General features: G+C 36.9%; 1 protein-coding gene across 1 annotated transcript in view; it reads right to left on the bottom strand.

The window, feature by feature from the left end:
• The window catches only part of LOC135084122 (calsyntenin-1), a 361325-nt gene extending 347937 nt beyond the window's left edge, over positions 1-13388 (bottom strand). Inside the window, exon 1 of the mRNA XM_063978867.1 lies at positions 13145-13388. Within this exon, the coding sequence (XP_063834937.1) occupies positions 13145-13229 (85 nt within the window). The 5' untranslated portion in view covers positions 13230-13388. The remainder of the gene's footprint in view (positions 1-13144) is intronic.
• Between the last annotated feature and the right edge of the window lie 318 nt (positions 13389-13706).

The raw sequence follows: 13706 nt of genomic DNA, 5'->3' as shown, positions 1-13706 counted from the left end.
AACGGCTCGCACTGAAGATTCTTTAAAGGCGGCACTTTCAAAGTTCCAGCGTTTTAGTTCCGAGAAAAAGTTGGGAATCTTCGAGACGGAATACATTATTAGTTTCGAACTGCACGGTGAAGGGCAGGACCTAGGGATGTTCACGTACAATTTTTTAAACTTGTATCGGTCCGCGCATCGCAAATTCGCAATGGAGTTCAGGTTTTTGAGCCAATAATGCGGCGCCATTTTGTGACGACTTCTTTTTTTTGGTTGGTTGGCGTATATTCCACAATGTTCAAAGCTCAATTAAAAAAGCAGGATTTTATCAAGCTAGACAACCTTTTTGTGTGCAGGCAATTTTGAAGCTTTGAAATTGGATCGCAATAATAATCCCGCAATAAGTATGACAAAGACTGAAATAATTAATGGCGCCCCTTCTGGCGCGGTAAGGTAAAAATATAGCAATACTGTCTCAAATATTTATTTCGGAAGATATTATTTTAAGTCTCCTCCAAAAGGGTCTTCATCTCAACATTAATAAAGGTAGAAAGAAGTCCCAAAGGTTATGAAAAACAAAAGTATACACGCCCTTCTCTGTAGCCATAATGAGCTAATTAAATTGTGGCATTTGTCAAAGGTCAGCTTAGCATCGTGACAGGTCGCGATTTGCGAGGAAAAGGCACTAATAGAGAGGATCGGGAGGGAATACGCTCTCGGTGACTGATGGAAGGGGAGTCAATTAATTAGGGATATTAGGGAGCAGATACATAAAATAAAATCAGTACCTAATACAAATAACAGGACTATTTTCGGATACCTAAGTAGGTATCTACTAGTTGTTGGCATCTAAAGAAGGTAATACTTATTCGACGAGTAGGTAACTTCAGTTCTTTTTGAAACAAAACGCATTAATGTTGACTTCGAATATTTCATATACATGCAGTAGATACTCCAAATGCCGAATTGTTCCGATGTGGCAATAAAATGCAAGTGCTGTTGTTTCTATTGTCTTCTATAGAGCTTTGGATTCCATAAAAGTAAGACCAGAAGTTTTAAAACATCAATTTTGCTTTCCACATTCAGATAAAGCGTTACAGCGGGATCCCATTCACCTGAATTTGAAAAAGAGACAAACAAAGAAACTTTCAAATTACACTCATTGTCACGTTGAGTGTTTCAAATCACGGCGAACTTTTAATGGAACTGTAATGCCCTGGACTTGTTTCCTCTAGCAGTATAGCCAAGGTTTAATTATGAAATCAAGGAGTTAATTACGTCTTATGCATATTTAAGTAACCTAAACACACCCATGCAGGTCATGATAATCTAATTTAGATTCAACGGACACCGCAAAGGGGGCGAGGCAATCAAACTTAGCGAATGAAAAAGTTGTGCGAACCTTCCCTTGGTTTGTTTGCTACGTTTGTTTCTTTTATTATTTTTTATCGCTGTTTCTTCTTCCAGTTTCCAGTAGAAAATGTATCGTTGAACATTTTTAGAAGGTTCCGGGAAATGTTTGAGACAAACAAGATTTATTGTGAGCACGAGCGTTGCATACAGAGGTGGTTTTGCCGACATTTGTCAAAGAATCATTACGGGCGCTCCGCGGGCTAGTCGGAAGCCATTTATCAAGATTCAGGTAAATCGTGGAGATTTATTGAAAAAGGTTTTTAAAACCTGTAACGGCACTTAAGGTTAAGCTAAAGAGCGGAAGGTTTTGGGATGAGTCGTCGATTTTCCCGTCGAATTTTACCGCTTGAAAAAGGCACAGGCTTGTGCTATGCAGATGCAGTCTACAGTAATAGCAACTCAAAAGTTCTTGATGTGAATACAAAATTCTAAATGGAGGCATCTTGCCAGCGTTGAGTTAAATTCAAAATGTTGAGTGATAGCGTTCCCCGCTTTTCTGTTAACGTTTGTCTAATTGCTAAATCGATGGCGAAGGAATCCGGATAGAAAGTTTTGATTGCATTCGCCGTTCCCCTGGGAAGCAATTGTCTGGGAGACGGGGAAGTAATGCAATAATTTGAATGTTACGCTAATTGATGGCGCCGTCCGGTGAGTAATGGCGAGTTTCAAATTCCGAACTTCTGGCATTTAAGGTGAACACATTTTAGAGGCAGAGAACGTCATATTTCAACACGATCATAACTGTGACTGCGATCATAGGGCTAATCGGGGGACTTTTATAATGTCATTCATGAGTAAAGCGGGCAGCATCATAATTTAACTCCAGCTCCGAACGTCCAGGTCACTTTTGAGATCAGGCATTTCTTCATCACTGTCTGTTCACAGGAAAAAGCTTGTCATTTCATACTCGTATATTTCTCGTGACAAATTGCCGCGTTATGCAAGATTATGACGAATTACTTTCGTGTATGAAGCTTACAAATGTGAATGACCCTATCCAGTTATCCTCTCACCACATTCCAGGGTCATCTCCCCGTCACGTCCCGGCAAGTTTGTTTGTTGTAGTCTCATTTACAGTAATCGGCGAATCGGGATCGACCCTCATTCCGATTACACGCACGGAGGCATTAACACGCGTCCCACGGGATGCCCACGCATCCGCGCTAAGTGAATTGTGACTTGTTCTCTTCAGGAGGGCTACTCCAAATCGCTGATATGTTGTTTCGGGTCTACCTGTCACCGTCGGTCATGCTGGCATCTCGCTTTGCGTGAGAGGGATGGCAATATTCGAACGATAACGTTTTTCGGAGTAACCCCGTATACTGTTGACGGCAAGGATGGTTGGGAAGTTTTTGATACGTTTTGAGATAAGTTCATTTAAATTTAATGCATGAAGTTTGGAGACAACGGAAAAGTGGGTAAATAGGATTGTCTAATTATCCCAATGCTGCAGTGTTTTGACGAAAACAAAACAATGGAGTGATTTTTCCGTTTCAATTTTTGAATAAATCACGGAAACCGCGGCGCACAGTAAAAATAAAAGTTAAACGCCCGTGGAACACATGTTAAAGTAACATTTAGTATGGAAATGTCATTTTAAACTACTGTTCAGCGAGTGTGTAACTCTTTTTAGTAACATTGAAAAAACTGCCATTGCCATTTTTAACAATATTTGATACAAAAGCTCTATCAAACCAGTTCGAAGCTCTCGGTCAAACATAGAGCAAAGCAAAAATGTAAAGTTACTTACGTAAGTATGCTCTTTGTACCACCCCTGTCTCCATGAGAACCGGGTGAATCACGGCGAAGTAGGTCACACGCCATAACGGTTAGGACACTGCTTTACGTGCAACCGGGAATTTTATAAAATGCCCGTTTAGAAGTTTAGGACGATTTAAAGATTGAAATCTTTTATAGTTTTTGTTTGAAGTGAAATCTTTGCTCTCACTTAAATAATCCTCGATCTATGTAAATCTATAGCACATAATATTTCGTTAAAAGATGTAGATGTTAGTCACTAATTTTAAATTAATTGTAAATTAGTAATTTACACAACACATTTCACACCATATCTTTTTACATGAGAAATGGAAGACCGTAAAACGACGCTTTAATTAAACTCAAGCTCAAACATAGATTAAAAATTCTGTGAAATCACAAGCAATCTCTTGACTTGAGACTTCCTGAAAGTGAGGACGAAACACGTGTACTGCTTCATGTATCTCTATAATACCTGCCTATTAGGTACAAAAACAAAAAGGTTAGGCCCTCAGTCGTTCAACTGTGCAAAAAGTTATTGCCATAGAGTTACCACACGGATTCAGAACCTCCACATAACTAAAACATCGGTATTCTACCTTTCTCCTAAGTCCGCCACTGGCGCACAGGGAAAGCGAACAATACGACCAAATCACCAGTAACCTGTAAGTAGGTCACATCGTCCCACGCTTCTTCTATCTTTTCGAGCAATCAATATCATAACCTATGACCATAGCAGGTGAGGAGACAGTGATTTCAGTTACTACTGACGAAGCACAGAGTGCAGAAGATACCAAAAAAATCTTCGCCACTTACAACAATTCTGCAAATTCTAAACCTTACTTACACTTTCGAAATAAAACCAACGTGTTCGTTGCTTTATAGGGGCATAATTCATCACCATTTCAGTCACAGGACGTCCACAGCTAACCCATTGATTTTCAATATAAGTAGCAGTCTGCATCCAGTGCCTTCCTGCTAAAACCCTTACCTTTATGAGTCGTCGGTCCTCGTCAACGTCGGGAGGGGGCTAATTACAGTACTTATAATATTCCAAAAACAGACTCTTTATGTGAAATCATTTTCCAAAAATCCTTGAAGAGAAAGCTCGTTTAGCAAGCCAGATAAAGAGTGGCCCTTCTGAAAATGCATTTACTGTATGTTACGATGACTTATGATATGACCGATAGTTTAGTCGTGGGCCAGTTTAAACACTCGCCTACGATCCGCTTTTATTCGTTTGATGATTTATAGTTCACATTTTAGGATAGTTTTATCGCAAGTTTTGAAGAGGTCACTAAAGTTCAGGATTTTTATGATTAGTGTCAAGTCAAATCAAATCATTTATTCAGTAACATAGGACCTTTCCAGGGCGCTTATACAAGTTTATTCTTAGCTAAGTCCTAAGTTAATTAAAGCTCTTCAATTCTGAACAAAAGCACCTTTTGAATGCGAGCATTGCCATACAAGTATGTATTTTTAAAAATCTCCAACAAAATTCAATTTTTCATACCAAAGCGTGTGTAACAAATCTACATACGAGTCATTTTCCAACGTCAACACATCGCTCAAAGGCTTCATACGATGCAATCGGCTACACAAACAATATTCTATTAATTGGAAACTCGACGCGGAACGAAATACAACCTATGTTGTTGGATCGCCAGTTTGTTATGCAAGAGTTCGATGTTTATCTGATATTCCGTTGGGTTTAAGCTGTATTTTACCCATTCGTCCATACATCTGAATAAAAAACTTTAAATTGGAAAGCATTGAAAGGTTTGGCCAAAACCTGCAGTGCCAGTTCCGCAATGTTTTATATCTTTCATTTTATCGACTCAGTTTATTAAATAAACTCCAACCTGGGTCTTTTTCGGATTTTACTACCATTTGGGATATATCTTAAAAGAACTGAGTAACAAAAAAAAAACAAAACCATAATATTTAATGTTGCTCTCTATGGCGGGTTCACTGAATTTATTACTGTAATCATTTTGAAAATTGAAAATATTTCAAAAATATGAATATAAAATTTGTTGCGGAGATCCTCTCCTTAAGTTTCTCAAACCTTGATGAGACAAGAGAGAAATCCGCTGGATCGTTAGCAGAACATTGTAAAATTACTTAATTGATTATGTAAATAATATGTTACACAATAAAGCAAGAATAAAGTCTAGCATTGAATATTATTCCATACGAAGCGTAATCCCAAGACACAATATGAACAACATCTACCTTTTCCCCGGATACAGGCTAATGGCAAAATGGCCGCGCTACTGAATATGCAGCTGGAAACTCACAAAAAGGTAACTAAACCACCAGGATCCGCATCTGTCTTTAATCTAATAGCAGCTGGAGCAAAAATGCGAGACCATAAACCGAAATGGTGCAGCCGTAGACGAACACTTGTGATACATAAAAGATGTCGTGTTTATTTTTGTGAGGATTTTTATTCAAGTGGTAAAGTATGTAGTTTTATTATACCTCGGATTATATTGTTTTAAACTTTCATGGTCACTTTTGGGCTAGATAGCGCTGTGTAAGATTGTCCAAAGATATTTATAATTGTAACTAAACATTCATTTATAATTGTAATAATATGATAGTATAGACGATATAAAGTATGAAAGAACACAACTAGACTATTTTTAAACGACCTAATTTGTAAGCACGTCATGATATCACATTTTCTTTGGGAGTCGTGCGGAAAAACTCACTTTTACGGTTCTATTCCTAACTCCTGTATTGCCAAGGATTTACGTCCTGGAAGCGGGTTAGGCAACGTTGAATAGTCCTGAGGGATAGGTAACCGTCGGTAGCCAATACGAATATAGTTCAGAGTTGTCACTAGGTGCTCACTGTAATATTCACTACCTATTAGGTACTACTGAAGATTAATAATAAATTAAGCTCTTAGTCGAAGATGCATTTTGTTTACGGCAACAGACATTCGTCTGTATTTTTTCTCTAATCTGCGGTACTTAGTGCGTTTATTGTTCTTTTTTATTTTTTGATGTATTGATTTATTTTAAAACAGGCACGAGTCGAGTACATCAATCACAAGCGCAATATCTCACTTTAACCATTAACGTACAAAAACCCTCTAACAAGATTTATTAACGAGCACACCGACAGATAAGTAAACAAACTTATCTCACAACAACTCGACATTATTGGTACAAAAACCAACAAAAACAGGGCAATGTCACTCAACACCAAGACAGATGTTGAAAAAATACACCTGCGGCGCTCGACGGGGAAACAGCGCAAGAAAAAATTAGGGGCGGTTGCGGTGAGAGAATAATAACACAGTGGGCTTTACAGTGTGTTAAAAACGAGAGATCTGGGTAAATTGCCGTGAAACGTGTCAGAGGGGTTATTTCGAGATGCATATTGTTAAAAATGATGACACAATTTAAACGAGAACCTCCTTTTTGAAGACGTTTAAAAAAGCTTTACCCTATTGAAGTTTCTTATTTACGATAACATGTCCTCATGCTGTACCACGAAAGTTAGGCGTTAATCTAGCTAACGTGAGCGCAAAGTTTTTATAGCTGGTACGCTAAGTAGTTTTAGTCTGCGTAATATAGTTACACTTTAGCTAACTTGGATGATGATAAACAAAATTTTAGCGCTGTGCTAACGATATAAGTTCACATTAAATTATAACCTGTCAAATTAATATGATGAAATATACAGCCGTGGCTATAAGAACAAATGCTTAAGTACTAGTACTTAAAGCAGACATTTTTAATTATCAATTCAGTCGCAGCGCCACTTACGTTTCCTCTTAGCCATCGCCATGTTTCTATAGGAAGCATTATCTGAATAACTAATGTCTCGCTTAGCATGCGTGTTGCATAACATCGAGACGTGAACAATGAGCAGACAGACAGCGCAGCCGTATGCGATATAACTAGTGCAACATAAACTTAGCCTGTTGTTTGATATGGAAGCCCTATACAAAATGGCGGTATTAATGATGAGAGTAAAGTTCATAGCAGACTTATCAACTCGGAAAGAGATCAACACCGTATCGCCTTTCGCGAGCTGTCATCGTCTTTTGCGAGCTGTCAAACGCGAGGCAAGGCATTTACGTTACGGTGTGGACAAGTGTGCTGCAGCAGTACCTATGGAATTTCATACAAAGAATACTGATCGCCTCAAATTGGTTACGATGCCTTTCCGGGTTGATAAATGTGCGATAACCTTTACTGTAGAAGGTAAATTAGTTAAATTACACTGGCCTACAGCCATTTTGGTGCCGGGGATTTAAGACCTGATTTTAAGTATGTCTTACATGGCGATATCGAAAATGTAATCAGTTTTTCTCTATCAGCTCTAGTTCCCGAGATAAGTGAAAAACAATTTTCACAATAAATATTTATTTTTATTAGCATTAAACATCAAGAAATTGTCTTTTGAGTGATTTTTTCGAATGAAACTTACTTGGGCAATCTCGCATGATTCCCCAACAGTAGTCGACCATCATTTAAGTGTCCCATCTTCCTTGGTATCTACTCTCCATTGTTTTTATATCTTGGTGAAAACGTTTTCCTTGTTCTTCGCTTAGTTCTCCTAAATTTTGTTGGAGTGGATCTGGGTTACTGTTGAGATAGTTTAATTTTATACCCATATAACAGCCTAAATCTTTGAATTGAACCAGCACATCCTATACTACTCTACATAGTTGTCAGCCTTATGCTTTCCAAGGAAATTTTGTACAACTGGTACAAAAGATATCCACGCAAGCCGTTCCACATAATTCATAGATATCTCAAATTTAGTGGTGTCTTTAATTAATAGACTTATTTGAAGTCCATCAAAACTACCTTCTTTTAGTTTTTCAGTACTTAAACCACGAAAATTCTGTGAAATTAACTGCAAAAATTGACTATTTTTGCCATATCATACGCACTCCAAGCTTCAAAAACTTACGTGTGCCTTTCTCCCATCGTCGCAGATGTTCAACGCATATTTTACATACAATATGAAGCAGCTACACTTAATTTTTGTGCCGAATTTCGATACCAAAGTGAGCAAAATACAAACGATTTTCCGTGTTTTTAATGGTTTGACGCTGATCTTTCAATAGTATTCACCACAAACTTATCAAAATTAATCAGGATCGTTAACACAACATCTGGACGTACTAGCCATATTAAAATAGTAACATAAAGTTTATCGATATTAATGTAATAATGACTATTTGCTAACAAGGCGGGAAAAAAATTAAAATGAGGGTAGTCGACAAACTAGAGCTGATGAGTTTAAATGAAGTATGTGAATATATTGTCCATTACCCATTTCATCGACCGCATAAACAAAAAGAGCTGCACCAAAAAAAAAATTTTTTTTTGCAGGCCTGTGTTATCAAACTGGCGGAGTCTGAGCAGTCAGGTAGTCATCGGGAATAAGTAGGATGCTTTGAACAAAGCTCTCAAATCTTGCTGTTATCTCAAATGAAATCACAGTGATAGAAAATCGAAGATTGGCAATTCATTAAATTGAACATTAGATGATATAGAAACTACGGAGTTATATTAATGATATCATTTTGAATTATCAGAAAACTACATTTCAAAGCAGATCAAAATTTACATTATGGCCAATTTCATGTAAAAAGTGAATTCATAATAATAAAAAGTTTAATTTATTGAGTGCTCAACAAAATCTTTTAATAATAATATAAAAATACCTACTGTTTTTGTTAAATCAAATCGTACATTTACGCGCTACTGCGTTAGAGTGTTGCAATGTCGAATATCATTATCATATTAATTAGAATTTTATTATCGTTATAATAATCGATACGTACGTACATATTTCATAAATAACTCGCTCTAAATTGCACCGGTTTATACCTAAACCTGATTAGTGCAAATATTATTCAAATTAAATTCTGCAGTTGCCAGCCTGACCCCGCCGGCGTGAGTCACACGAAACCGCAAAAAAAACTCATGCAAATGAGTTGCTAAAGGATTTGGGCAGACATTGTGTCCATTTTGATTTAGGTCTAGAGGTGTGTACCTGAATCTAAACTTAACATAATTAGATTTTCAAGTCTGACATTGTCTTTGTGCTAGCTGTCAATGGACAGTCGCCTTATTACATTTTCATTCATCGATTCCAATTTGATCTGCAGCAGAGTAGTTAATCAAGTAATTAGGGCCGTGTCTGATTTTCTTAATGAGTTGTGTATAATCGATTACAGATTAATTCATACAATTTTCTCTAGAGTTCATTATGTAGGTATTATTTAAGTTTCATGAAACTATCTAAATATAGGTACCTACATGAATTAATTGTACACACAGAAAAAAATGTCCACCATTTATTAGTCAAATTACACTACACACTGGCCCCAATCCAGCGTTGCCAGTTTTTTTTTTCGCCAAGTCGGGACTTTGATACCTTTTGAGTGAAAATAGCGGGATTCTTCCATCAGAAGCGGGACATAGTAAAAAAACGTATATAATCAAAGGTTTTCAAATATTTATCTATTTATTTGACTTAAAATTACGTTTACGTGACAATAGATAGCAAAAGTAGCCATAGAAAATGTATTTTAACAAAAAAAAATATATTTTAAATCAGATTTACTCTATTCTATTCTTTAGAATAATATGGCGTTTCAAACAATAGTCTGGTGAAGTGAGTGTCTCTCTCCGAAAAGCGGGATCGAGCCTGTCCCGCGCGGGACATTTAAATTTGATTTAAAAATCGGGTCGTCCCGCCAAAATCGGGACGTCTGGCAACGCTGCTCCAATCGCACCTACTACAGATTATCAGGATAAAAAAATAAATAAACCGGTGCTTGTTCTTTCAGTACCTATACGAAACTTTAAACTACTCAAATTACAATATTTATCACATTCCATACCATACATTAGCCACGTCTTGTATTTGCACAGCTGTCTGCGCGGCAGACTTTGTGAACTAATTTGAGACAATAACCGTGTTAATTTCGCTAATATTGTTACAGATACCGTTTGTTATGTCTTTCAGGTGAACTGGCTCTGAAGAATGGCATTTATTGAAAGAGCAGTCAAAAGTTGACAAAGGATCTTTAAACGATAATAGAAGCAGACGACCTTTATACGAATACACTGCGACTTTTTGCAGCAGTACAAATGCGATTCAGTCATGATACAGAATTGATTACAGTCGCATCTACATTTGTAGCGATACCGTCGTCCTTCTGAAAAACGCGTTTTGTACCGTTGAAAAAAGTCGCGCTGTATCTACGTCATCGGTCAAAGGTTTTTCGTCAATTCTTCGCAGTTTCAATAAGACCAGTATACAGGGCAGGATAGGTATAATGTTAACAAGCACTGAACACTGTTCTTAGTAGGTACTCAGTAGACAGTGTAACATTCATTGTAGAGTTCAAATCTAGTCGCATACGTTTCTTTACGCAGTCTCTTCAAAAACAAACGATGTAACGAAGTGATTACGAAGTTAAATCTGTCACTATCTGCTGTAAATTTTGCAAATAAATCGAGGTTATAACCCTCCAGACACCGGCAAGCTGCAAAGCGGTTTGTGGTGTTTAATGTTTATCAGTCGTTGATGTTTTAAGCCGACCAGTTGCTGGACCAGCCATCGTGAAGGATACCGTTGCAGCCGACGCCAGTCTGCCGTCCACCTTTCGATATAACCTCAATATTCCGACAAAAGCCCATTTAATATGAAATGAGACTAATTCAAAGTAATAGCATCATTGCACACGTAGTAGGCGTGTCTACATGTTTAGTAATCGCTCCTCAGAAACATGAGTGGTTAATAAACCCGTTCCTTGAATCAGTCTGGCGCTATGCGCTTGCGGCGATCAATTTACACGTGCGCAAAGGTAGAACATACTGGAGACGAATTTAAATTTTCGCAGGCTTTCAAATCATTTTGAATGTCCGATTATTACGAGGCGTAGGGACAGTCTCTCTTGTTATTCTCGGGATTGTCACACATTGAACACAATGCAGTTTTGCAGCAATAAGGCGTTTCACAGGTGACATTCATATAATCAAAAACATAATCCTCCTTCTAGTTCAGTCGGGTATAAGCCGTGTGGTTCCGTCAGAGTAGAATAGAATCATCTACCTTTCTCCCACTGTTCCTGAGTTCCTGTGGATGTCGAATATGCGAACATTAGGCCTTTCCAAAGTCAGCGCGGGAGGGACTGTAGGCCAAAACCTTCATTTACTTCTGGTAAAATAAAGGTTCAATGCTACTACAGTACAGACTTAATGACCTGATGATTGTGTACTTGCTAAGTCCAGAAAATATTTATTATACCTACCTAAATAATATGTATGCAAAACTTCAGTATCATTTTCCACTACATTGTTGCTAGAGTTGGTTGGCCAATAATGTTATGTGTTTATTTGTACAATAATCTAATAAATAAATAAACAGCTTGCTTATATTGTGACATTATAAGATAACCAGTTACCAATAAGATAACTATTTTATTTAAAAAGATACAAGACACGTTTTTATGAACACAAATGATTAATAAATTTTTCAGGTTACCAAAAATTGTATTGGAATTTGAAACGCTTAAAAAATATTTAGGAAAATTAATATTGCATCAGGTTATTATTTATTTGGTACTATTAAGGCTTTAAATTTATTGATGTCAACAAAACATACCCATTTGCAAATTATTTTATTGATTTTACAAAGTACCTACCAATTGACTTCAATATTTTTCCATAACACAGAATTTTCAATTTTCATTTATATGAATATCTTTTTATTAGTATTTATTATCGGGCAGTAAAATGATTTAATAAATTATAACAGTTACAATGGTATGACAAAAAGGTGTGTACACATTACACTCTTATCTGAGATACCAATCTCAACACAAACATTTTCGATCACAAGCATACAGAATTTAAGGCATGTTGTAACCACTACAAATGTAGAGTTATCTTATCCAATGAGGTTCTTTTCATACAGGTTTCATGTTCTTGAAAGATCTCTCGACATTACAAGGGGGTCAGGGCATTTTGGATTTCAGTATGGAGACTTCGGGAAAGGGATTTCAAGGGATCTGTGAAAAAGGAAGGAAACAACCAAACAACATAAATTTTAAGTTGAATAGATTAAATAATCAAAACAAATAAATTGAAAGTATTTAATTATACAGCTACACGGAATATACTAGAATAGTTTTTAAATGTTATAATAATTAACTGTTATATGGTTTTATTTTATTTTTATTTTATTTATTAGGACAACCAACAAGACAAACACGCATACATGAAATTACTATAACTAAAAGTGCTTAAAACTAAGTGCTGTCTTAATTAAAGGCTGCCACGGCATGCAATGTGGACAGTTGCAAAAATAAGAACTAAGAGATAGTAGGTAACACAGTGAAAAATTGAAATGTAATGAACATTATGAATAAATTTCTTTTACATTATTTGCTGTGGCTGTAAGGGACCTCAGCACAGAGTTTTGGTTTTTGGGGAATAATGCACAAATAGGTACAACTTTATTAAGTTTAACAAATCAGACCACTAGTAAAGAAAATGAAGTTTTTAAGGTATGAACTGCCACCGATTATGCAATAAATTATGACAAATCATAACTGGCTCAGAGATGGCAAAAAACGTCTCCAAACAATAAAGTTGAGAATGAATCAACTGCAAAAAGTAGCGCGACCGCTCGCACTACAGATGCGATGCGTGTGTGCAGTGCAGCAGCGAAGTCGTCGAGCCGGTTCAGACACCCACACAGCCTGTGCCGTAGCCTCAACGCATAAACCCGACACGGGAAAATTTTCGAAAGTATCACGCGGAAATACTACACTTTTCATCTCCTATTTTTCACATAAAACTGCATTTGAGACGAATTCTAGGACTAACAAACGCTTCAGAATTTAACAAGCTTATCATGGGTCGTATTAGTACTACTGAAACCCAAGGAAAACCTGAGAAAATGTTGGGTGTAAAAAATAAATAGTAAAGACAAAATCACGTACCTTCATTGTCGTTGTTTCCTTCGACGTTCTGCACCGAAGCCACCAGAATTCCGACGCACAAAACGCTCAGAAATCTCACAATCATTTTAACAGCTCGATTACCGGCACTGAGTTCACAAATAAGTCGCAAAATAACAATATTATTCACTCGTCATAATCAAAACGATGACACTCGCGCTGCGGAGCACCTATCGGCCTTTCGCGTAGAAATAATATGGCGGCCCACGGAATGACAAGAGTTCATCGATTGCGCTTTATTTTTTTAATTTTGGTGTTCGTTTACAGAGTTTGTTTTTAATAAAAAAGTCAAAATAAATCCAAGTCCACACTGCAAATAAAAATCCCTCAAACGTTTTTAAGGCTGGCAATAAAAATGTAAATGCAGTGACCAAGAACGAGGCCCTAACGACCAAAATTAGAGTGACTAATATTAGTGACCACTAGAAATCAATAGAACGTTACTTGCACTGCTTCTAAAGTCGCAAACCGTCAAAATTACATGCTATCAAACTTGTTTTGTTAAAGACGGGTCTCCAGTGCATCTTTTGCCCTACTCAATCAA

This window comes from Ostrinia nubilalis, chromosome 25, assembly GCF_963855985.1.
Source record: "Ostrinia nubilalis chromosome 25, ilOstNubi1.1, whole genome shotgun sequence".
In the NCBI taxonomy this organism is placed as follows: domain Eukaryota; kingdom Metazoa; phylum Arthropoda; class Insecta; order Lepidoptera; family Crambidae; genus Ostrinia; species Ostrinia nubilalis.
The sequence above is the reverse complement of the archived record's forward strand: the minus strand, read 5'-3'. Positions and strand labels throughout refer to the sequence as shown.